Raw genomic sequence first — 27,144 nt, forward strand, 5'->3', positions numbered from 1 at the left:
ACCTTGGCAGTCGCTTTGGTGCTGATGTGTATGTGTGTGTGGAGCTGTAAGATTGATAGTCATGTTGTTTTCACAGCTACACTTTTACCAAGGAGTGGAGAGAAGCACTGACCCAACTGTGGCAGGAAATTAGCTATGCAAATACTTTTCTTTTTAGTGTTCTCTTTGTGGACATTTACTTTTATCTTTACGATAGCTCTTGATAGCAGCAGCAGCAGCCCCTAATTCATGTTCCTACTTTTACACAAACGAGAAGATTGGCATTTACTCAGCATCATCAGCTGCCAGGTTCTTCGCATGAATGTGTTGCTCTGGCAACTCTTGGCACAAGCTTCAGAGGTAGAGATCTGTCTCTTTCCCTCCACACAGCCTTCACAGTGGATAAACCAGAAGTTAAATAATTTTCCCAAGGTCGTCTAGACTTTGGAGACAAAGTTGTTTTGTTCAGAGCAGAACTCTGCTTTGCTAAAACCTACATTTGCTCTGTTAAGCCAGATAACGCCCTCAGTAATCACAGAGCTATATGATTAAAGTATTTGATTGTTAGTGCATCTGATCTCATGTATCCCTTTTATATCTATAATGTTTTGCTACTTAAAAGAAGTTATCCTGTTAAACATTTTGCTTCGGCCTTATAACAGTCCTAGGAAGTATGTAAAGTCAGGATCTTCTACCTTTAGTAGATTATTTTGAAAAAAAAATGGGTTCAGAAAAGTTAAAGTAACTTTCCCAGGTCAGTTGGCAGTGAGTCCAAAGTCATTTTTTGTTGCTGCTTGTTTCATCGTTCATGTCTTTTGTTTGAACACATGAGTCAGTAGAGCTGATTTCCATGGCAGCCGAGCTTGATGGATTCAAATATGGGTAACGATATGGGTCTTGGCCACAAGGTTTATAATGAACTGAGACAAAGCATTTAGCCGCAGATTTTAATGCCACTGTAGTCCCATGACAAATGGCAAGGAGCTCACAGTAATGAAGTCTTATTACCAAGAGAAAAGAGACCACAGCTGGGTCAAATGCAGCCACATTCGCCACTATGGCAGCACAATGGAACAGCTGGGGTGGGGCAGGGTCTCCACTCTCCTGGGCAGGGTGCTGGCAGGGTTAAGAAAACCTCCCTGCAATAGTGATTACAATGGCAATTGTGTGGTGGCTCAGATAAGACCCGGGTATTTATTCGGGCAGAGATTAGATCTTTTCTTTTCCTGAATCAATTTTGGATCTCACAGAAAATCTGCCCGAGAATATATCTTTGATGACCAGCAAACTCACTGAGCCAGTCCTGCACTTTGCCGTTGCAGCTTGTGACATCTGCATCTGGTGTGAAGGTCTCTTGCTTCCCCTAAAACTGCTCCCCAGCCATGATTAATTAGCGACTCCGAGATGAACTGAATCCCCTTGTAGCCAGGATGCATATGGTGGCTTCTCATTGAAGAACAGTGTTGCAGTCAACAGCCCACGTTTGTGGGGTGAGCAGAGGAGTAATGGTATCTGAAGTCATGTTTTCCTAACTCCTACTCTTCTGCGAAGTAACTGATGACTCACATTAATAGATGTGTGAGTATTTAGCATGAGGATGACAGCGGCCCACACCTACAAACTCACGGAGGGCTGCACAGCACACCTCACTAGAAAGAAAGCCGACCTTTTCAGAGAGAGAAAGGGACTGGAGAGACAGCATAATAGTTCAGCAAAGTCATTCATGCTCAGGATACTGAGGCCCCAGGTTCAATCCCTAGTTCCACCGTAAGTCGATGGTAAAAGTGCTCTCCTGTCTCCCTCTCACAAATAATATTTAAAAGGAGAGAAACCATATTCTCATATCTGCATTTCTTTCTAGAGAATAAAGGAGAAATGATATATAAAAAAAAAAGGTTGTAACATCTATGGGTAGAAACACTGTCAAAAGAATCCTTCGTCATCATTAGTCACCATTTGGGGAGACATATGAAATGCTTTTCTCAGGGAACAGAAAATGGAACTTTTCCCCCACTATGTAGTGTGCTATTCTCGCAGAGAGAGAGGAGAGAGCTGTGCTCTCTGGTTAGCTTCCCTGCAAGCCAACAGCAGCCTTTGTGGATCAAGTCGGAGAGTTACTCTCCAAGGTTCTGTGTTCATAGATCTCTGGGATTCTTGGTTACATATCCTTCCTTTTATTGTACACAAAAAAATGAATCCCCACACTAAGGGACAGTTATCAAGTTTAGGTTATGTTTGGGGGGGGGAAAGTGAATTGTACCCTACTACTTGGAAACCTGTGACTAAAATTGCACTAGAATTTTCAATCTGAAGAACTAAAGAAGTACGAAATTCTGCTTACGTATTAGAATAATACACTTGAGATTCCATGAGGCCTTTCCTATGCCTTAGCTAATATAGGTCTGTACTTTTTCTGCATCCCCCTCCCCCTTCTCCTCTCCTCAATGTTATTCATTCTTCTACTCTGAATAATGAAATAGAAAGTAAGAGATTACATAAATAAATGCTGTGGTTCAGTTTTGTATCAGTACAATGAGATCTCAACTGCCCTGGAATATCCAAACTACTGATTAGCCAGTAAGGGAAGACAACTGGTGAACTGCTTCTCGGCCTTGTAGCTAAGATCAAGGGTAGACAACTGGTGAAGTGGGAGAAGATGGATCCCTTCCCGATATTCCTCAGGTTGAGATGTCTCCCCAAAGCCTGAGAGGGATCATATCAGATCTGTAAAACTATATCTCCCTGTGCATACTAATTGCAACCCTTAGGCATCACCAATTATTAGAGGAGAAAAGCAAGAGTCTGAACAGCATTTGATATTTGTTTCGGTGTTTCTGGAAGGAGATAGAGGCTGTCGTCACCTCCACTCTCACCACTGATACCATCATTACGCTTCAACTGTCATCACATTCATTTACTGGAAGGATGTTTTCCTTCCCCGGACTGTTGTTGACATCACAGAGATTCTCTTTTGCTGCATAACATAATAGCGAATACTATTTTTCTTTATTTTTTAAAAACTTTTGTAGCTAATAGTTTGTTACAAGATCGTAAAATTAAGATGTATAGCCCCACACCACAGCTACCACCGAAGCTCTGTCTCCCCACCCTCCCCAAGATCACCACCAAGGTTCTCAGAAGTCATACAAACAGTTTGCTGGCTTTTATTGTATTTGGTTGTCTTTTTCTTTTGGCGAGTTCATGTAAATGAGATCTCTAGATTCCACGGGTGAAACCATCTGGTAGCTGCATAAAGCTAACTTTAGGGACAGTGATGCAAGGGTGAGAAGAGTGACAGCCGTCGGAGTCCGACTGGTTAATTTTAGGTTACATTTACTAGACAGACCTACAAGAAGGCCCACCAGAAGTTGGTCTCCAATGTCCCTCTGTCATTGGCTCTTTATCATCTTTTATTTATTTGTTTATTTGGCCTTTATTGCCCCCAGATGTGCAGGCAGATTCTGTGTCCTCATGTATCTGAACTGTGGTAGGCTCTAGGGTCCAGTGTCTTCTGAGCCCTGAGTCCTACCTAGCTCTGGCTCGCCTCACAGGAATGAAGTCTGCAGTGTGACTGCACAGCCATGAAGTAGGCCGTGCCCTTGTTCTCTCTCCTGTCTGGTGAGGACAAGCCGATACCGGAGCCCACGGAGTGTAACCTCTGAGAACAATTTGGGTGGCTTAGCACCGTGGGTTTTTGTGTTCAGGATGGAAGCCCGTGGAGAAAGGTAGGATGCTGTTACTGCTATTATGACGTATGCTGACAGCTCCCTCTGGGCTCTGAGGAATTTATTGTTAGCGGGTAGATCAGCTTGAAAGGGACTTTTGCCGTCAGTGCTAACTGGGCCTTTTGTGCTACCCTCCTCCAGGAGCAGGGGAAGATTGGGGTTGTCTTCAATATCGGCACGGTGGACATCTCCATCAAGGAGGAGAGAACGCCCGTGAACGACGGGAAGTACCACGTGGTGCGTTTCACCAGGAACGGCGGCAATGCCACACTTCAGGTGGACAACTGGCCCGTGAATGAGCACTATCCCACAGGTACACGCCCCACCCAGCACCGTGTGCCCACTGCTCCCTCGTTCCTGCCTCCGAGGGGGATCTTCTCCGGAGTCTCAGCAGACCAGGAAACACTGAGTGCTGAGCACATATTCAAGTTGTGCAGATGAGACGATGGGTTCGCTCAGGGCTTGATCCGCTGTAGGGGCTTCTGGAGACTTAGTGAATATGCACTGGAGACGTTTGCCGGTTTGGCTAATCCTGACTGACTGGTTCATACTTAAAAGGATCCTAAATTTTCCCGGGCACTATGTAGGATGAGCAGTGGAAGGGAAGGGTCTCGGCTCATTCATGAAGTGCTGATAGTAACAGAGTGATCACTTTTGGACTTCCTGATGTCATTTAGGTAGGGATGCAGTTGGAATTACAGATCATGATGGTGGCAGAAAGACCGTGTACAAGAATTTACTGAACTTGAGTTGGTAGACATTAAGCCAAGGTAACCATGAGAGAAGAACCAAGCATCACATTTCATTCATTCACTGACTTTGACAATTCTTCCCTCCATCTCCTCATCTGTGCTAAACCTGCTTTGATATTCAGAGATTGGTCCTAAGAGGCATTTTCATAGCAAGCATGCTGGAGCGGGGCCAGAGGGGGTTCTACTCTCTTTAAATTTTATAGTCAAAAAGCTATTTGACAGCAGACTCCTAGAGCCAGAATTAAGGGCAATGAGAGGAAAGGCCGCCTGTTTTAGAAAAATTATCCTTCAAAGAATTCCTTAGTGTTCCCCTTCATCTCTCATTTCTTCAGGAAATATAGCCTTGGATTACATTGCTAGGGATGGAAGGGAAAACGCTTTGATTAAGAGCCAGTGCTCCGTGATTTCATTATCCAGAGGAGAGCTCAGAATATTGGCACGTCCACCCACTGTGGGTCTGATGCTATATTCTTTTTCCTTTTTTTAGGAATGTATTTACTTATTCATGAAAAAGACAGGTGGAGGGAGAGAGAGAAAGAGCCAGACATCACTCTAGTACTTGTGCTGCTGAGGATTGAACTCAGAACCTCAAGCTTGAGATCCCACTGCTTTATCCACTGTGCCAACCTCCTGGACCACGTTTGTTTACATCCATAGTCCTCCCCCCATTATTCTTACTGATACCTCTCACTTTTCTAGTGAGGTGGGTGCTGCAGTAACGTAAAAGCCAGAAGCACATTTCCAGAAGCTTAAGATTTGTTACTGTAATAAGCATCATACTCGAGGGAAATGCATGAAGTAAGTTTGCCTTTTACTGACCCAAGAACCGTGAATTTAAGGACATGATTATCTTCCTGTGCTCACACTGGTTTTCTTTAAAAGTTCACTTGAATTATCTACACTGATGATTTTTTTCCCCTTATCATTGGGCTTTTGGTATGTCTGCTATAAACCAACTGCATATAAGACACCCAAGGTGTTGATGTCAAGAGTCCCACTGGCCCATAAATTTACCATTCCACAAGGCGTTCAGATGGGCCTTTTGTTAACATTCTCCTCATACTCCACATTCTTTAGACCAAGGCACAAAAATCACGTCACGAATTCATCTTTGATTCTTTGAAGAGATGGTAGCAGCTACTGTGAATTCTAGCCCTCATCCAAATTCACTGCTCACTAGTAGACTGGATCTTACATGCTTCTTGCTTTAACTCTGGGACATCAGAGGGTGGGGTAAATTCAGAATGCCTGAGATCTTAAAGTTGTTCATCTGCTCATGGGGAAAATCAGTGTCTCTCGGGGTATGTTATCATTGGCCCCGCGAGGGCTTCTGTATTGTTTGTGTATTTCCATTAGGAATCTCAGGTTTCTAGTTGATGTTAACCACCTGCCCTGAACCAATACAGAATAAGAGGCTCCCTAACGGTCATTTAAAACCACAGATATGCAAGGAAACCAGTGACCCTCGTTGGGTACCAATCTCTTTCTAGCTTTCATCTCAAATTACGGGTTGCTTCCTGTATTTCCCAAACAGAATAAGACTATCTTTAATGGCATTGCTTCCCACTGAAAACTGCTATTACTAGTCACTGTGGGTAACTGTTACCTAGTAATAATACCTGTTGTTATTACAGGACATGGTAGTATATAACTGATAAGCATGGGCTTTGGAGTCAACTGGCTACTGGTGGGGATCTTTGTACCATATGAACAGTCGAGATGAAGACCTTGAAATGCCCTAAACTCTGCACTGTATGGTGCCTCCCCCAATATAATTCAAAATAGAACATCACTCAACCACAAAGTTAGTGTAAGAATTTCTAACAGTTCTGACTTTTCTTCTCTGATGATCACCAAAATGCTTTAATCATACATCAAATTCTTACTCCACATAAACCTATTTTTCTTTTTCACCTTTTCTGCTTGCTTGGTTCTCTAAGTAAGTGCTTATTCTTCCAATATGTTGACCTAGTTCTGAACCTTAAACACATCATCAAACCTCCCAAGCCTCTGTCTCACAGTCTATGAAGTAAGGGAATGTCAATATTCACTTTCCAGGACTAATCTAAAAACTAGGCGAGTTGAATGTATGTATGTTCAGCGTAATGCCTGGCAGGTTAAGTCAATATTCCGTATATGTTAAGTATGAATACTTCCACACATCTGAGTAGAATTTTTTTTTCTATTTCACATTCGCTCATAGAGGTGAGGTGAGAAAGTTTGACACTGAGTAGCCTAGACGTTGTGTAGGATTAAAGCCCATTTTAAAAACGAGACTCGGAGAAGCTGTGTCTTCATGAAGGCCGTGTAGTGAAGGAGAAAACAGAACCCAGACCAGTTTCTCCTGCTCTCAGCCAGGCACAGTCTCCCCTGTGTCTCTCACAGCAAGCTGTGGCACATCGAAACGCACACAGATGGGAACGAGTGTGTTTCCTCTCGCATCATCTTAGACCTGTTCTTTTGTTTTTAAGTCACATTCATATTGTTAAATCGCAAAGATCAGGACCAGCAGGCACACAGAGGTGATGTAGAGCTGAAACTGCTCTTGACAGAGTTCCCTTAGCTCGCAGAAAACTTGCCTAGAATGAGTCCCAGACACCCTCCTGACCACAGTGCTGACTTATTTCTATGAAACAGTAGAAGACTTGTTGAGTGTTTCGAGGAGTTATTCTCTTACTCTTGCCTATTTTAGAAGGTGCTATTGGAAACTGCAATATTCTTAGTTTTGCTTGTCTCACAAGACGTTCATGACTTGACTCACCTTTTGAGCTTTGGATATTTGCTCTCCCATCCACTTCTCTGTGCTACTGAAAATATCCATTTCACTAAATGTAAAGAACTATTAGGGAGTTGGGCGGTAGCGCAGCGGGTTAAGGGCACATGGTGCAAAGAGCAAGGACCAGCATAAGGATCCTGGTTTGAGCCCCTGGCTCTCCGCCTGCAGGGGAGTCACTTCACAGGCAGTGAAGCAGGTCTGCAGGTGTCTGTCTTTCTCTCCCCGTCTCTGTCTTCCCCTCCTCTCCCCATTTCTCTCTGTCCTATCCAACAACAACGACATCAATAACAACAATAATAACTACAACCATAAAACAAGGGCAACAAAAGGAAATAAATAAATATTAAAAAAAAAAGAAATATTAGAGCAGCCTGTTGATGTTTAACTAATTTTAAAGCATGCGATCAAATACCTTTGTGTCTGGGCATCAAAGCACAGAGTCACCTGCTAAGGCAGTCTTGACACAGACTCTGTTACACCGATGCAGAGTGACCAGAAATCTTTCTGTGTAACCAGTGTGAGCACAGGATCCAAGAAGAAAGTCTCACTTGTGCTGCTTGTGTGTGGCTGATGTTTATGAAGCAGGAAAAGAAATACTGAGTAGCTTCTACATTTTGTCCGGGGGGTCTGGGCAGTAGCACACTGGATTAAGCGCGCATAGTAGGAAGCACAAGGACCCACGCAAGGATCCTGGTTTGAGCCCCCACTCCCCACCTTTGGGGGGGTTGCTTGAAGTCAGTCTGTAGGTGTTTATCTTTCTCTCTCTTTTTCTATCTCCCCTCCCCTCTCAATTTCTCTTTGTCCTGTCCGATACAAAATGGAAAAAATGGCCACCGAGTACAGTGCGCTTGTAGTGCAGGCACTGAGCCCCAACAATAGTCCTGGGCTCAAAATAAAAACATCCCACTGTGAAATATTTAGAAGCCAGCTGGGCACAGGGCATGAAGCAGTGGCTCTTTGTCAGTCCGGAAGGATCCAAACTGAAAATAGCTCCACAGCCTTTAGAGTCTTATATCACTTAGTTCTGGGAGCTAGGACTCAAAATGACTTCTTCCTTTGAAGCGGAGATATCAATAGAAGGCAAAGGAGAGGGACAGAGAAATAGAAGAATCGGCCCTGAGCTATCATCTAGGCATTGAGACATGTTCCTTGTAAAGCCTCTGATTGCTGTCTTGACACAAAGCAGTGGTGGGGACCGGGGAGGGAGCATGAAAGATGAGTTGAACATGAGGAATTAATTTTAGCCCCAGCTCTCAGCCCCCTGGGGCTGGGTTGAATGGATTCTTAGAAATTCTTTCTCCACTGTGAGTAGGTGACCACTGTGTCATCAGGACTGGGAGAACCCTGAGATGGAGCAGTGAGAGACTTTCTAGGTCACAGCCAGCTTTCCTGGGAAGCGAAGGCTGGTTAGACACTCCCATATGTAGAACTTCTGCCTCCCCTTGGCCAGGGTGCTGAGGAGAGCAGAGTGCCCCCTGTTTGGCTTTACTTGTACCAACCCAGTTGAAGTGCCTGAGATTGCATGCTCCTTTCTCTGTCCAAAAAGAAAGATGAAATCCCTTCCTGCTCTACCATTCGGCTTATGACACGAAGATGGTGATGGTATGTCTGCCCTTCTGAGAGAGGTACCAGATCAGAAGATGCCTGGGACCTGGCAGATAATTCACCGAGTAGGGGTAGGGCATTGGCACCTGAGGAAGTTTCGGTGTGTGGTGAGGTTCCTCTCTCTCTCTCTCTCCCTCTCTCCCTCCCTCTCTCTGTCCTCTCTCTCTCTCTCCTCTCTCTCTCTCTCTCTCTCTCTCTCTCTCTCTCAGACTTATCTAGATTAGTGCCCTAATTCAACATAAAACAAAATCTCATTTAACATTTGAATAGATCAAATTCCACAAGACCTGTCTTTATTAGAGAAGAGAGCGTGAAAGCCTTATTCTGGCATTTCTTGATGCTCAAAGTCCCTTCATGGGCACCATTACATATGGATCCAACTCGACCCTCTTAAGGAACTAATATGCTCTACCATATGATTCACCCCTGGCCTCAACATTGGAAGGGTTTTAGCAAAGTTCCCAGCCAGTATTTGTACCTGTAATAAATTTCCATGTATGCTTCCCCTCCTTGATCCTGGGCTGTAAACTCTTCCTCAGTTGGAGGAAACGTCTAGAAATATTTCATCCCAAATCTTTGCTGTCCTTTTGAGTCCAAATAAAGGGCTCTGCTACCCTTTGCCACAGAAAGCCCAACTCTGTCACAGCAGCTTTTGTGTGAAGGGAAATGTGTTTTATTGCACTGTCTGTAAGGCTGGAGTCTATTAACCTCAGGCCAAGCTGCCTGCCTTCCAAGGAGAGTTAGTCTTTCATTCAGTGGAAGTGCGGGAGGGATGGAAAGGCAGGAAGCAGATTTAGGGTGAAGGTCTTCAAGTCTTCCCATGCCCACAGCACCTCCTACTTAGCCTTCCTTCTAGAACAAAAGGATAAAGACAGGAGCAAGAAAGAGCTACTGAGACCATTTCAGACTCTGCCTTCGCACAATTAGCTGATAGAATTTAATTCAACTCAATTCATCCGCCACCACCACCACAACCACCTTTCCTCCCCACTACAGTCCCACCTAAGGGTTCAAACCCAGTCCTTTCTGGGGTCCTTCAGCTTTGCGGGCCTAAAACATTTAGTCAGTATACATGAGTATAAGAGAGCCTTATGTTGTCTGCATCTCATCCTAGCTTTTGAAGGGTTAACATGTCTATGTACTTGACGAGACACTGAAATTTCTCAGTCCTTGACATTTCACTAAATCCTAGCCGGAGGGTTCCCTTCCCTTCTTTGCCTGTAAGCACTGGAAGTCTCGCTAGAGTTACGGCACACATTAAAACAAGCCTCATCTACCTGCTCCCTCATCCATCCCAGACTAGTGTGGCTTTCAGTTCTACAACATAGTGAAACAGAGGCAGTGAGGTCCTGCAAGAGAATAAGAAGTATGGACGCCATCAAACCATCTGTGAACGTGTTTTCAAGATGGCGGACGTGAAAGAGCAAGTAAAGACAGACACGCCTGATGGGTTTGCACGGCCCTAGGTACGTCTTCAGGTGAGATTGTAAAAGCGTTCTTCAAATATTCAGCCACAGATTTCACCAGCTAGAGTCATTCTCTCCAGTGTGTCCAGAATATATGAGAATTTGCAAGTAGGCAAGTTTCTATTACTGATGGACTTTTAACTGGCTAAGGCTACCTCTGGTGAAAAAAAAGTGTTTAAGAACATCTTTTTATGGAATTATTTTATTTGTGAATTTTTTCAACTTCACCCAGACCTACTGAACGTGTATTTTAATAAGTTATCCAGGGGACACTTGTTACCACACACAAGGATCCAGGGTCAAGTCCCTACTTTTCACACTTCAAGAGTTGTGAAACGAGTCTACAGGTGTCTTTCTTTTATTTATTTATTCATTTATTTTTCTTTTTTATTGCTCTTGTTGTTCTTACCAGTGTTGTGGTTATTATTGTTATTGTTATTGATGCCATTATTGCCAGATAGGACAGAGAGAAATGGAGAGAGGAGGGGAAGACAGGGAGGGGGAGAGAAAGACAGACACCTGCAGACCTGCTTCACCGCCTGCGAAACGACTCCTCTGCAGGTGGGGAGCCGGGGGCTCGAACCCGGCATCCTTAACACTGGTCCTCAAGTTTCGCGCCACTTGCGCTTAACCCACAGCGCTCCAGCCCAACCCCGAAGGTGTTTATCTTCTCCTGCTCTATTTTACCCTCTCGTTGCAATTTCTCTCTGTCCTATCAGGTTAAATAAATAAGCAGACATATATATAAATGACTTCTTGTGCATAGTGGGATCACTCAGGCACTGACCCAAGTGCTAGTTCTTCTCCAAAGTTTCAACGATGACTCCATGTATGAACAAGTCTGAGAATGGCTGATATGTAAAAGATAAAAAGCCCCCTTGTTTCTCCTTGCAAACTACCGGGTCTGTTTGATCAGACAGCCTCTACCTGTATGTAGCCATAACTGCAGTGTGCCTTGTATGACTAGAGACTTGAAGGTCCTTTATTTTATCTCATTTTTTGTATATTATATCTCAGGCACTGAGAGAGTTAAATCTATTTCCACTCAAGTCTCAGGCGAGCAGTGAGGAGACTAGTGACTGGTGACTGACGCTGGAATAGTGCCTGTCTGTCTGTTGCCTCTCTTCTGTCTTACAGAGTGGAGAGTTTTCATTGACAACACTAGTAAAATAATTGGAAATTATTTCCACAAACCTTCTGAATTCATGGAATTTATTTAGTCATTGATACAATCGCTGGAATAATTAATGCATACATTTTGTCTGTTTTTCTTTTTTTTTCTAACAGAGAGAGACATAGTAAAGGAAAGAGAGAGAGAGAGAGAGAGAGAAAGAGAGAGAAAGGGAGAGGGAGAGAGAGAGAGAGAGAAGGGGTAGGGTGGGGAGGGAGAAAATGTGTCCTGCAGCACTGCTCCACTGCTTGTGAAACTTCCAATGGACCCCCTCCACACAGACCTGAAACCAGCTCCTTGCACATGGTAGAGTTGCATCCTGCCTAAGAAGCTACCACCTGGCCCCCCTCCGTACCATCTCTGAGGAAGCTGTCACAGTCAGAGTCAGAGCAGAGGACAAATGCCACCAGCTAGTCACACTTACTCAGATGGGGCCAGCTACTCTTTGTGGCACATTTACTGCACAAAACGTCTTTTGTCGGCCTTGTTGGTTAAAGCAGCCTGTGAGGTCAATGTGAGTTCTGCTCCCATTTCACGAACTAGGGAGTGTTTCCGCCAGCTGTGCTACTACTCGTCTATAGTTTGAGTGAACTGTGTGTTTTCTAACCTAGACCCTCCTGACTGAGAGTCCTACTTTGTAATCCTCCCTGCCTATGCATGGATTCCCCTGGATCCCAGGAATACTTGCTTACTCCAGAAACATGTCCTTAAGCCAAGTCTGGGCAAGCTAAAATGGTCCTTGCGAGTTCAAGTTCCAATTTCTGCCTCAAAGTCTGAACGTCGCATTTTTTCCTGGACATTAATAGCAATTTTTTTCCACCTCTGGGGTTATCACTGGGACCCAGTGCCTGCACTATGAGTCTACCTCTCCTGGAGGCCATTTTTTCCCTTGTGTTTTCTATGTTATTTGATCGGACAGAGAGAAGTTGAGAGGGGAGGGAGTGGCAGAGAGGGAGAGAGAGACCTGCCAACCTGCTCTGCCATAGTGAGCATCTCCTCTGCAGGTGGGAGACTGGGGCTAGAACCTGCATGCTAACTCAGCGAGGCGCTCCAGCCCCCAGCCGCGAACACTGACCTCCTCAAGGAGGCTGCCATTTCCCCACCATATCTAAGCAACTAGGAAACACTTTAGTACATGTCTGGTGGTCTTGCTCGGAGGATGGCAGGGACTACAAGAGGGTACTTAGTGTTTTTTCTTTGATTTTTGTTCCATCAGGCAAACCTCTTTTCTCTCTTGTGAATTCACAGCCACAAGATAAATAGCCTTGTATCATATGAGTCAAATACAATTATGGTATCAAACTTAGATAGTCTGTCTCTCCCTGTAAATGTCTCTTAGAAACTGATAAGCATTTCAAGATAAATTGTGGGCTTCTATCCAGGTTTAAAATTGCATGTAACCTTCCAAAACACACAGAGAACTACAATATGATTTTATCTTTACATATATGTATAATCATGTCATAGAAGAGAGAAACCCATGGACACAGACCCCCTGGGCCCATGACACAAACTCCTGAGACATTAAGGAAGCAAACAACAAAAGGCTGCCCGTAAAATAATTAAATGGTACACAAAGGTGCTTGCTGTCATGACTGATATTTATATCAGACAATATGTTAACAATTATAGTAACTAAATACATTGTTATCAGGATGCTTTCAGAAATCCGGCAGCATTTTCGGCCTAGAAGGTCGTTGAGTAAAATCCTAGTTTTGATGGAAACTTATAAAGACTTTGTATGAACCTTAGTGATACATTGTGATATTTATTGCTCTTCTCTGTAGTAAAATCCTTTGAGAGGTAAAGGGTTATGCGGACTTTTAAAAATCAACAGATTTTCACATAACTGTGAATTTGACCATAAGGAGATAGATAGATAGATAGATAGATAGATAGATAGATAGATAGGATGAAATCTGAGGTCCATTTTTGATATTGTTTACCTGAGAATCTAAGGAACAATGGCTAACATTTATATTAAACTCAATCCATAGAATACTACAAATTAGAGATATAGTCATGTCTGATGGGATCTCAAAACTGCCCCCATTTGGAATCATATGAAACAAAAGTCTTAAAAATATTTCACTCCATGCAAGCTATCTGCAAGAATACAAATTCTTCTAAATTAAAACCATTATTGTGCAATCTCCAAACTAGGCTAAGTGAATTACAACTTGTGTTGGTCCTACTGCCTTAGAGAAGCAACAGTTGGGGTAGTACATAATAGTTTTGGCCTGAAGGATTTGTCTTTAATTATGAAATATTAGAATTATTACCCTCCCCTAGACTGCAATTACCCGGTACCTCTTCCTTTCTGCCTGAGGATTGCATGAACATCAAATGCCACAACATGAACAAGAACTTATCAACTTACGGGGGATTTATCTGGTTTCTGTAGTGTAGTGCTTATCACGTTCACCTCGCATTTATGTGGAAATTTTTCAAATTTTCTTATCGATTTAACTTTTGCACCAGGTAGCAAGGTCTCTGTCATTATTTAAAATCTAAACAGAATTTTCTAGCTTAGAGAGAGATGATGCTTAAATATCCGATAATAATATAGACTCACATACAGAATGCCATTTATAATTCTACAAAGCACAGAAGGTAATGGAAGGCACTCCAAACTGTGAATCGCTCAATCGATTATAATCATACTGCAGCCCATCTCAAAGTGATAAAAATCTTCACTCTTCTAAAATCCCTGTCAATACCCCAGGAGACAGAGGAAGGGAGAAAGACGGCTCAGGGAGGAAGGAGAGAAAGAGTCAAGGACGAAGAGGCACTTCCGGGCTTCAGTTCATGGAGTCACATGGGATGGATGAGTTTGCCGTCCAGTTCAGTCTGTTCTGTGAGATGCACTTTTGCCCCTCAGGACACAAATGCAGCCTGGTGCTCTCAGCGGACCTGAATGGAAAGGTATGCTAGAGACCAGTGCTTGATAGATTGGACAACATAAGAATACTTGTTGGGAGCCAGGTGGCAGTGCAGCAGGTTAAGCAAACGTGGCACAAAGTGCAAGGAACCGGTGTCAGGATCCCGGTTCGAGCCCCCGGCTCCCCCCCTGCAAGGGGGTCACTTCACAAGCGGTGAAGCAGGTCTGCAGGTGTCTGTCTTTCTCTTTCCCTCTCTGTCTTCCCCTCCCCTCTCCATTTCTCTCTGTCCTATCCAACAATGACGACATCAGTAACAACAACAATAAAACAACAAGGGCAAAAAAAAAAAAAAAAGAATACTTGTGATTTTTTTTTTTCTTTCCCCTGAGCCTGAAATCTGATATGCAGGTGGACACAAGTTATTGTCTGGGAAGATGATGTCATGGTTGGAAAAAGGACCAGAAAGCTGGATCAGAGAAGAGAGTAGCTCCTAAATATGGGAAAGGGATATAAATATTGTTGACTGTAAACACCATCGATTTGATATGATCTGAGACCCATATTCAGCTTTGAAAAAAAAAAAAAACTAGTATAGCTACAGGTCCTTTGGAATATAATTTAATTAGGCCTACTAGCTGTCTACAGAACAGAGACCCCCCCTCCCCAAATCCTCATCTGCACTAGTCCAGCCTTTAGGTTCATGATTAGTCAACGACTTGTGTGGCTTTGTATGTTAACTCTTTTTTCAGCCACCAAGTTCCAAATGCTGCCATGATGCCAATCAGACTTCTATGGACAGACGACCCTACCAATGTGTCCTGGAGCCCCGCTTCCCCAGAGCCCTGCCCCACTAGGGAAAGAGAGAGGCAGGCTGGGAGTGTGGATCCACCTGTCAACACCCATGTTCAGCGGGGAAGCAATGACAGAAGCCAGACCTCCCACCTTCTGCATCCCACAATGGCCCTGGGTCCATACTCCCAGAGGGATAAAGAACAGGAAAGCTATCAGGGTAGGGGATGGGATACGGAGTTCTGGTGGTGGGAACTGTGTGGAGTTGTACCCCTCTTATCCTATGGTTTTGTCAGTGTTTCCTTTTTATAAATAAAATAATAATAAAAAGTATACTTAGTGATGAGATGCAGAACTGGAAAATGGCAACTCTAGTCAAATGCTGAATGTTGTATATTTTTAGACGTTTCATTTATTTTTATTTTATTGGAATGAAGCAGACAGAAATAGAGAGGGAAAGGGAACTGAAATAGAAGGAGAAAGAAGAGACACTGGCACTGCTTCACTGCTCACAAAGTTTTCTCCCTGTAGGTGGGGGCTGGGGGCTTAAACCTGGGTCCTTATTCATGGTGATGTGTATGTTCAACGGGGGTAGCACCACCTTCCCCTCTTATATAAAAATTTTAAATATAGAAACATGTTAAGAATATTTCAGAAAAACCATATATCACATTTTATAAATAGCAGATACACTTCAATCGTGTGTTTACTGATGAGAAAGGGAGTGGAAGTGGAGAGAGAGAGAGAGAGAGAGAACAATATTACAATACACTGGCTTTCCATTTTGGTTGGGGCTGGGGTGATCCCAGGACCTCATGCATGCAAGAAATATTACTATCACTGAGCCACCTCTTTGGCCTCAGCTATTGACTGAAAAATATTTAGGGATAGGGAAACAGCTCAGAGCCTGCCAAGGGCCCCAGAGGTCCTAGGTTCAATCCCCAGTACCAACATAAACCAGACTAAGCAGTGTTCTGGTTGTCCCTCTCTCCTCACTTTCATTCCCTCACTCTCTTTAATAATAAATAAATAAATAAAAACTTAGAGTTACTTAGAGAGAAATAGAACTAAAGGATCCTTTCTGGGAATGTGCAGGACTGGGGATCAAACTCAGGGCCTAACCCTCGCTAGTCCTGGACATTCCTGTGAGACTATCTCCCAAACTGCTGGTATTGTCTCTTATACACATTTTAAACTGTCGCCAATTCCCCATTCTCATCAGTGTGGTAAGTCTGAGTAGAGGGATCGTACACATCACTCATTCATCACTCAACATTCATGGTCAGGATCTACTTGTCGTGTGAATCCATGCCGGCTGGTACCTTATGTGTGCAGTAAAGGGGAGCTTCCTACAGAGAAGCAAGGCCATCTAAAACTTTGATTGTGTTGGACAGACAGTAAGTGCCAGCCAATATACTTGAGGGCTTTGATTTTCACAGCATCCTAAGCAAGCCCATTTCTTTCTTTTTCTTTTTTTTTTCTTTTTGCCTCCAGGGTTATTGCTGGGGCTTAGTGCCTGCACTAAGAACTCACTGCTCCTGGAGGCCATTTTTTCTGTTCTTGTTGCTCCTGTTATTGCTGTTGTTGTTAGACAGGACAGAGAGAAATAGAGAGAAGAGGGGAAGACAGAGAGGGGGAGAGAAAGACAGACACCTGCAGACCTGCTTCACCACCTGTGAAGCCACCCTCCTACAGGTGGGGAGCCGGGGGCTCGAACCGGGATCCCTGTGCATTACCACATGTGCCTTGGAGCAAGTGTGCCTCCACACAGCCCCACCACAGTGTAAACCCTTACAGGGCAAACTGGACCTTTCAGACTGTTGGCAAGAGTGTACAAGCATTGCTCCTACACTATGCCATTTTATTTTATTTCATTTCATCTTTCCAGTGGTTGCAAGAGAGAAAGAAGTATTATGCTTCATCTTCTACAATTACAAAAACTAAGGCTCGGAGAGGTTGACCGCGGTTACTGAAATCACAGGGTCAGAAAGGGTCGACACACCTCCACAGACCTTTCTGTGCTCAGACCCTATCTTCTCTCTCACCCCTGTCTTCTCTGGGTTTTCCAAGAGCACTCCAGTTTGCCTCGTGGATTCTCTCAGCTGAGAACGTAGATTGGCATGCAGATATTCTGCTATTCCCCACATCTCGCTGTATGTGGAACACCCTGTAATCCTGTCATTAAACATTTACTAGAACCTGCTTCTGCCCAGTGCACCAGTGCCAGCCTCAGTGTTGAATTAAACTAGATTTGTGTTCATGTGAACCACATTATAGAAATGTAGTTTTCTCTGAGTTCCATGATGAAATCTTCATTCTAAATGTCTACATAAGCACTGATTTGGGATGGCAGAAACAGCAGTGAGCATCATGTCAATGAATAGGCACCAGATGCTTTTAATGAAACAGATTTTATGGTATTATTCTTTACATTGGTGAGAGGATTCATTGTAGCCTGTAAAGGGTAGATCTTAAAATATACTTACAAATATATATATATATATATATATATGAAGAAGGGAAGCACTTAGGCTTCTATACTTTTTAAAACTAAATAAAAAAGTAAAGAGAAAGTAAAATGAATCGAAAATCTTCTCTGATAGCCAGGGTTTTGAAATATTTTTTACAGTATTCTTGAATCTCTATAAAGCTATTTGGAGTTGCTGACCACTTCAAATAAAATGAGAATTTGTGTAAGTGAACTACAAACTGAAATAAAACCGAAATGCTTTTAGGGTTTCAAAATGAATAGCTGAAAATTTTTTACTGAATTTTCTCTGCAGTAAAGTCAGAGCTGGGTCCAGGAGAGGGAAAAATGAATGCAGTCCATGGAAAAGAAAATATTGCTCTCAGGGAGCAATTGACATCCCCTAGGGGAGATAAACCAAGTGAAACCTAATAGATTGGCTTCATTTTGCGACTTTCTTCCACTGTGACCTCAGAGGATTGTGAGTTCCAAGTAGGTGCATAAAGGGAATTTTGAAATGCACTTAATAGATCTGTTCTTGAAATAAGTCAACTGAACTGAGCACGGTGCTATACCAACAAGTTGACTCAGAGGCCTGCCCACCCTGATCACAGGTTTATTTTACACCAATTCTCTCTCATTTTCATCCTCACTGTTCATATACAATTCATCCTTTACACTTCTTCCAAGATCACATTCCTAGTGGTCTGAGAAATGCAGAGGACTTACAGAGGCCACTTGTAAACACATAAACCAAATCATTAATCAACTTTTCTGCCAGGAAGTCCAACTCATTTTGTGGCTGCAGGATTACAACATGGTGTCCTCTGTCAGGTTACTGTTGCTTTAATTATTTCCAATAAAAAATGAACCATTTCCTCTCTTCTGTGGTTTTGATTCACTCAGATGAATGATTCATTCCTTTAACTTTGACTAAGGAAGCTGTTTTCTAGAAGGCTCAAGACTTCAGGCAATAATTGTGTACCAGTTGAAATCTTATCTGACACACAACTTCTAGGACAGAGAAAACCTTGTCTACATTGCTTAACGAACAAAACTCATTCCAGTCCTTCTCTAAAAGTATTTGGACATTTCTATAAATTGATGTCCCAGGAACCAAGTAAGAGGAATCAAGCCAATGTACAGTCAGATTACTTTTAAATGTAGATGGATGAGAAATGATGCATTTTGTTCTTTTTTTTCTTCATTAGTCACTGTGTCTAGGTGTGCGTGTGTTTTCTGAGTCACACTCAGAATAAAATTTAAAATTAAAATGAATTAAACAGATACACGTTTGGATTGCCTGCCACATCCCTGAGTTTTGGCTAGATGGTAAATTTCAATACCTTTGAAGAAGTTAAAATATGTCTGAGGAGTTCCACGTGATTTTTAATAAACCACCACGCTCTACTGACCAGCCATGAGAACATAAAACCAAGGAGGAAGCTGCATGTGCTATCTGTCTCTTGCCCTCATTCTGCCTAGTAGTCAGCAATGTTCTAAGAGCCTGTTGACAAATGACAACAGCACATCAGTAGACACTGCATGAACTTGAGGAGGCAATTCCAGTTACTCCAAGGCCTTCTTCTAATCTCTTGACTCATTGCAAAACATAAAAGTGTGTTTCCAAAAGAGTGAAATGCAAAGGAAATTTGCAATTAAAATGGTGAAAGTACTAGGTCATTGGGTCCATTTCCCTGGTTGGTTCAGAAACGTCTATACAATCTGTATCACTCTAAACGGACTAGAATAATTTAAAATGTGATAAGTAAGAGTTCACCTTTCTTCTACTAAGAGGAGAGAACTATCTGACTTACCCTTTTTGGCTCTCAGATTTTTGTTTTTAATCTGACTTCCTTTTTAAACCGTGTCTCAAGCTGCAGCTGACAGAAGATGGCTTTCAGTCTGCGTAGCGCACGCCTGCTGGCGCACACAGAACAGTGTGCCGGGACGGGCTTCCGAAGTCCCTGACCCCTACTTGTGGGAGAGGACGGAATTCATGAGCGGCAGAATAGTGCTGCGGCTGTCTTCCCATCTCTTCCTCTCTGTCTTTTCTCTATCTCAGTTTCTGCCTGTAACTCGCCAATAAATAAATATTTCGTAATGTGAGACTTTGAAATTAATCTTGACTCTTCCTGCTATAGTAGAGTCTTACTTTTCCTCGGTATTTTATCAGACTGCCTTAAATTGGATTAATTACCTATTTAGAGATTAAATGTACACTTAAAAATCATTAAAGCTTTTTGTCTCTTATCTTCTTATGCTTCCAAAGACCTTATCTGCCCTGTTTTGTGTACTTTTGATTCATCACTATTATTTATAAAATACATCTTATTGGGGTAGAATATGTTCCTCCAGTTCTGTTTTAATTTTTTAATTATCTTTATTTATTTACTGGATAGAGACAGTTAGAAACTGAGAGGGGGGCATCAGGCAGTAGCGTAGCAGGTTAAGCGCACATGGCACAAAGCACAAGGACCGGCGTAAGGATCCGGATTCGAGCCCGCGGCTCCCCACCTGCAGGGGAGTCGCTTCACAGGCCGTGAAGCAGGTCTGCAGGTGTCTGTCTTTCTCTCATCCTTTCTGTCTTCCCCTCCTCTCTCCATTTCTCTCTGTGCTATCCAACAACAAACAACATCAACAATGGCAATAATAATAACCACAACAAGGCTACAACAACAAGGGCAACAAAAGGGGGAAAATGGCCTCCAGGAGCAGTGGATTCATGGTGCAGGCACCGAGCCCCAGTGATAACCCTGGAGGCAAAAAGAAACTGAGAGGGTAGGGGGAGAGAGGGAGAGAGACAGAGAGACACCTGCAGCACTGCTTCACCACTCACAAAGCTTTCCCCCTGCAGGTGGGGACTGGGGGCTCGAACCCGGGTCCTTGTGCACTGTAACATGTGCGCTCAGCCAGGTGTACCACCACCCTCTCCTTTTTTCCCTCTGCCAGTCTATAGTTCTCTACGGATACTTCCTCTGAGCACAGCACACTGTCATTTACCATCATTCTTTGTTGCCGGCTTTGAATCCATGCTACAGCTCTCACAAACAAATCGGTTTGAATTAATTTGCCACATGGCGTTAATGAGGCATTGTATGAATTCAAGGTGTGCTGCCAGTGCTGCTGCATTCCCAGAGTTGTTTGTTCCCCGAGAGAGTTTTGATTCTAGGATCACATCACAATAGTGTATAACTGACCTCTGAGTCTTATACTAAATGATGTGTGGCTACTACCTGGTCCATTTTTTGAAAAAGAAAAAAAAATTCTTTAAGAGGGCTCGGTGGTTGAGCATACACACATATTACTTTGCACAAGGTCCTGGGTTCAAGAGCTTCATGAGTGGTTCAGTAGTGCTTCAAGCTGCACTCTTCTTTATCCCTCTCTATCTCCCCTTTCCCTCCTGATTTCTGCCTCCATCCAGTAAATTTAAATATATATATTTAAACAGAAACCATACAAATTTCACATAAACTAAAATATAGGTATATGGACAACTCTTTAATACTTTTATAGAGAAGGACATTCTCCAAAATCCACTCTCTCTGGACTGGAGTCGTGACTTAATGGAAGAGGAAGGACTTGCATACATGAAGTCTCAGGCTCCATGTCCACCACTACATATCCCAGAGTTGAGTGGTTCTGTGACATCCCTATATCTATAAATAAGTAAGTTAATTAATTAATTAATCTTCAGAAAAGTCTACAGTCTACGATAACTGCCTATAAACCAGAAGTTTTACTTGGAATGAATTCTATATGGAAACTTGAAATAATTAAATTATATTTCTTAGATGGCCACTCCGGTCTTTGAAATCTTAAAATCACAGACTTCTTCCCACAAAATGTAAACTATGTGCCGTTCTGAATTCTCCTCCCTGAAACTGATTGATAATTATGACTTGCAAAATATCTATTTTTCTTAAAATCGTCCTCAACATTTATTTGGATCCCCACCCACCCTGTTTGTAGACACCCAAAACTCCCCCCCCCCCCATATATGTTCATCTTGCACCGAGAGACGTTTCTTCAAATTTAAAGGCAAAATAAATGCAGCAGGCTTGTTGTCCTCCTAGGTGAGGAGATGGGAATAGACTTCTTTAGAGAAACTCAACTCTAGGTCTTAGAAAAATCACTGCGTTCCAGGAGGCTTGAGGTCATGCTCTACTTCCACTTCCTGAGTATGCTTATAGGAAAATACACACGGGCGTCAGTCAGAATGCTCAGCTATTCTGATGAAGAAGTCACCTTCTTCACCTCATCTGGGATGGAACTCGAAGGAACTCTTAAGTAAGATAAGCTAGGAAGAAGAGGAGTATGGGATGAACTCACTCATGGACAGAAGTTGAAGAAATACGATCAGAAAGGAGAAACGCAGAGTTGGACTTAGACTGGATTTGGTGTATTGCACCAAATAAAGGACTCCGGTGAGGGAGAGCTTTCAGTTCTTTGTGCGTAATGGCGGAAGACAGGCAGAGGGTAAGAGTTCTGCAGAAATTTGAGAAATTTTACCCACGTATCAACAAACCGTATTTACTGCAAACCATTAATTCCTCCCCAATAAATATGTAAAAAAAAAAATAAATTGAAATTAGTTTTTGAAAGATTTGCTGAATTTTACATTGAATATGAAGGGTGCTTATTAATTTTTAAAAATATTTGTTTATTCCCTTTTGTTGCCCTTGTTTTTTATTGTTGTTGTAGTAGTACTTGTTATTGATGTCACTGTTGTTGGACAGGACAGAGAGAAATGGAGAGAGGAGGGGAAGACAGAGAGGGGGAGAGAAAGACAGACACCTGCAGACCTGCTTCACCACTGTGAAGCGACTCCCCTGCAGATGGGGAGCCGGGGGCTCGAACCGGGGTCCTTATGCCGGTCCTTGTGCTCCACGCATGGATGCTTTTATAAAACTTGGAATTGATACCTACAAGTCGTCAAGTGTTTAATTTGACAGCTAAGTTATTACACACGTGATGGTATTTAACAAGAAAAAAAATATGCTCATCAAAATAAATGCTACCAAACTAGTCTCAGTTCACTTTGAATAGTAGCAGCAAACTAAAAGATGAAGGAGCGCGATAAATAGCCAGTATTGCCCTCGCGTATTGAACAGAGGACAGAAGGACAGAGCTTTGACAGTGTGCTATGGAGAGCTGCCTCTGGCTGGACACTCAGAAGCCGTTCTCTGTGGTTGTGTATCTATTGCTGTATACTAAGTTGCCCCCAAACTTAGTGACATAAAACAAGTCATTGATTGTGTCACAGCTTCTGTAGGTCAGGACTGATTTATTTTTTAATTGAATTTTATCAAGGATATGTTTTTATAAGGTGGTCATTGTATCACGGACATGAATTCACTTCTCCCCCAAAGATGTCTTAGCCTGCCGAGCTAAGACAGCTGTCTCTTCTCCTGCCAGTGTGTGTGCCATTCATTCCTTGGGATGCTTTTCCCACTCCAACATTCAGCCTATACCTGCCCTTCTATAGAGATAAGAACTTACCAGCATGTTGTTAGGTTCAAGGCGTCTAATGTGTTAAAAGTCCACATACTGACTAGGTAACAGGGCTCTCAAAAGGCAGAGGCCTGCAGGCTTTCATGGGCCCAATTCCCTGACATCTTCAGAGATCTCCTGGACATTTTCTTAGCATCTAACATTAACTTTCCAAGAGTGAGTGATGACAGAGAGGAGGGGAGGAAGTCATTTTACCCTTGTCAGTGAAATCTCTGGAGTCTACACTGACATGCTACAATCTCCCAGCATTGAAATTCACCTCAGATTCAAGGCTGAGTAGCTAAGTTCCACCTCTTACAGAAAGGAGTGTCAGTGAATGTATAGATGTTTTAAAGGCATCACATAATCCTCCTGTTATGCAAATTTTTCAGGATCTGGAATGGATGTACAAAGGATATGCTTATCAAATGTACTTGTGACCAAAAAAAAAAAAAGAAAGCTATCTCTACAACAAACAAAAGCCCTAGAGTTAAACATTTTCTTATCATGTTAGGATGCTATTATGAAACACAAATCAAAAAAGAATAAATTCAGTGGGATTTAATTAAAGTCCTGCTTTGAAGTTCATTAAGTGTACTGCTTGAATGCAAAATGGCTCAATGAGAGTGATGTAATTGGAGACGGCTTGAGGCTTTAGTGGGAGACAAGCCTAATATGTGTCTGTGCTGGTTATAGGGTTGTTGCTGAACTAACATGTTAACCAGATCAAGAGTGGGTAGTATATAGATACTATACAGTATAGTAACCATTATAGTATATAGGTACTATAATTGTTACTCTGAATAACATTCATTTATAAGCATGAAGTTCAAAGGTGGACTAAAAGATCTGCCATTTACAAATAGCAGAAATTCAGTAAGAGCTGGGGGTGTGGTGGTGGCGCATCTGGTTGAGCGCACACGTTACAGTGCGCAAGGACTCAGGTTCAAGTCCCCAGTCCCCACTTGCAGGGGGAAGGCTTCACGAGTGGTGAAGCGGGGCTGCAGGTGTCTCTCTGCCTCTCTCCCTCTCTGTCCCTCCTTCCTCTCGGTTTCTGACTGTCTCTATCCAATCAATAAATAAAGATAATAAAAAGTATTAAATAAATTAAAAGAAATTCAATGGGCAGAGGGAGATAGCATAATGGTTATGCAAACAGACTCTCATGCCTGAGGCTCCAAAGTCCCGGGTTCAATCCCCCGCACCACTATAAACCAGAGCTGAATAGTGCTCTGGTTAAAAAAAGAAAAAAAGAAATTTAATAAGAGTTAAACAGAAGGAATACTACACTGTCACACTTTTGTGATGTCAGAACTATTGATATTGGAGTTTCCTGTCTATTCTTTTCATTTTAATATATTTTATTTCTGGATACTTCTGGATAGAAGCAACCTGAAATCCAGAGGAAAGGGGTGACAGAGAGGGTGAGGGTAGAGAGACACCCGCAGCCCTGCTTCACTACTCTCACAGCTTTCCCCCTGCAGGTGGGGGCCGGGGCTAAATTCAGGTCCTGGCTCACTGCCCTGTGTGCGCTCCACCAGGTGCTGTCACCTGCCCCCACGTGTCTGTTCTAGAGAGTGAAAACACTCTCCAATCATCCTCCCAGCTATGCTCCCAAGTCTCCTGTTTGTATACAGGGACATCACATATAAATGTTGGAATGAACGGCACATTAATAGGATTCGTAGTTCAATATAGCTTTAATATCACAGCATCCCGACTTTAAAAATAATTGACTAGATGTCTGGAAGGTGAATTTGAAGCTGTAACACATCTCTCCCCTTGTCCAATTCCTGAGACTGCACGGGAACTCCATGAACACGTAGGGAACTCCGTGAGCGACCAAGTAGTGATGTGACCCTCTCTCTTTCTCTCTTTCATCTTTCTTCCATCAAGACACAGATGTTCTTAACATACTTGCCACAAATGATTTAGAAAAAAAAATCAGACAGTAAAATGAATGATTTAAATGATTAATTATAGAAAGGAAAAAAGTGACATTTGAGAATGAAAAGCTAGCTTTGTACTTAATTTTTGTTGATTGATAACATGTCATTATGGAAGTGGCTCTTAAACTAGTGCTAACTAAACCTATTATACGGAAGGAAGTTTCTAGAAATTACTAGAAAAGGGGATGGGATATGGAGATCGGGTGGTGGGAACTGTGTGGAGTTGTACCCCTCCTATCCTATGGTTTTGTAAATGTCTCCTTTCTTAAATAAATAAAAAAGAAATTACTAGAAAATATTATTTTAGACTATAGCAAGAAATGCAATATTGAGACCACCTGGTTTTTACTTTAATAATATTTCTAAGATAAACAGCTTTCTCGATGGCAAACCTGAGGAACTCCAGGAGAGTGAACTTCCAGATGAGAAGTGAACATAACCTCAAGGTGCTGGGCAAGTAGAGCAGCTGGTTATGTTTGTTCTCGTTGATGAGTTGGGTTACATGGAGCCACATATATTGATGCATGACAGAAATGAGACTTTGATTTAGATGTGGTTTAGGAGAAGTGAATGTTGGCATTTTTGTACACAGACTTCTTTTATCCAACTTTAGGAAGGTTAAGTGATAGGTGCATGGTCACTGAGTAATGGAGAATAAATTACTAGGGTTCCCTCTCTAGAGTGGTTCTCATTCCTACGCCCTGGTCTATCATGAGCAATGAACGATACAGAGGTGAAAAGACTTAGCCAGATGGCACACCTCAGTGGGAATATAAAGTGTCCCCCCTGAATTCCCCAGTACAAACACATATCCATTCCCTTATATAGTTTATTAGGAGGGGAAAAACCTTCCACTTTGGATTCTTATACATGCATTCTAAAAGGATCCTGGTAATTAGAATCAGTGACAAAATTCTTTCCATTCTCAACCCCTTCTGACTCCCCAGGAGATAAATCCTTTCCTGCATTATTGTATTCATCTTTTTGTTTTTCCTGAGTCTTTGCAGCTGTTACTAGTTTCCCTTTTTTGCTTAGTTTTGAACAGAAAAAGACACTTAAACACAACCAGACAAAGTAAATTGTGGAAATACCTATAAAAGGTGAATGTGTGCCATTAGATTTTATGCAAAGTCTGTCCAGCTTCAAGGTCAACTCTGTTGGCAGGTGCTGGCTACTTTTGCATAAACAAATCAACGTCTATAGTCTGAAGACGGTGGGTTGCTACTATGACTTCAACTTAGGAAGAAAATGCTGTTCATTTCTTTGTAGACTTTTCATTTGTGATATATTCAGACTACATGAGGCGCTAAGTTTCATCAGCCAAGTCGGGATATGGCTGGGAGGCTCAAACTCTTCCATGAGTAGCCATCTATCACCTCAGAAAGACGGTTCTCCCTTAACATGGAGCCACTTAAAAGAGTCTGGTAAAACTTCCTTATTTAATAATGCCCTTGTGTTCTAGGCCTATTAATTAACTTCCCCAACCCATCCGTTTTATGCTCCAAGAGATTCATTTCTTTACTCTGGCACTAAGAGAATCAAGGCTGACCACACAGAAATAGTTCAATTTTCTTCAGTTCCAAAGAAATGTTATGAAGATTAATGTGATGATTGTTATAATTACACTTTGAGTTCCCTGGTCAAAAAGGCATTTTATAAAGGCAAGCTGTGAGTTCTTTGCTGAGGTCCATCCATCCCTTCAAAGTGACCAAAGACCTTAGATGTGCCTTGGGCAACATACCACCTCCCTTTCTCAGTATGTTCATCGGGGTCCACACCAGGAGTGAGACCAGACTTAAGCCTGTTTAGTCACACAGGCTTCTCTTTCTCATTCTCTTTCTTTCTTTCTTCCTTTCTTTCTTCCTTCCTTCCTTTCTTTCTTTCTTTCTCTCTCTCTTTCTCTCTTTCTCTTTCTTTCTCTCTTTATTCTGTCCTTTCTTTTCTTTCCTCCTCCTCCTTCTTTTTTTCTCTTTAATGTCTTTTTTTTTTTTAACTTCTTTCTAGTTTATTTTCCCTTTTGTTGTCCTTGTTGTTTTCTATTGTTGTTGTCATTGTTGGATAGGACAGAGAGAAATGGAGAGAGGAGGGGA

The 27,144-nt window shown here is 42.4% G+C and overlaps 1 protein-coding gene across 3 annotated transcripts in view; it reads left to right on the forward strand.

Moving 5' to 3' along the window:
• Positions 1-27,144, forward strand: part of LOC103123725 (neurexin-3-beta) — a 455,087-nt gene that overhangs the window by 287,232 nt on the left and 140,711 nt on the right. For all 3 annotated transcript variants that reach the window (XM_060181344.1, XM_060181343.1, XM_060181345.1), the window contains exon 3: positions 3,846-4,017. In XM_060181344.1, the coding sequence (XP_060037327.1) occupies positions 3,846-4,017 (172 nt within the window). The remainder of the gene's footprint in view (positions 1-3,845; positions 4,018-27,144) is intronic.

Source organism: Erinaceus europaeus, chromosome 22 (assembly GCF_950295315.1).
Source record: "Erinaceus europaeus chromosome 22, mEriEur2.1, whole genome shotgun sequence".
Taxonomy (NCBI): domain Eukaryota; kingdom Metazoa; phylum Chordata; class Mammalia; order Eulipotyphla; family Erinaceidae; genus Erinaceus; species Erinaceus europaeus.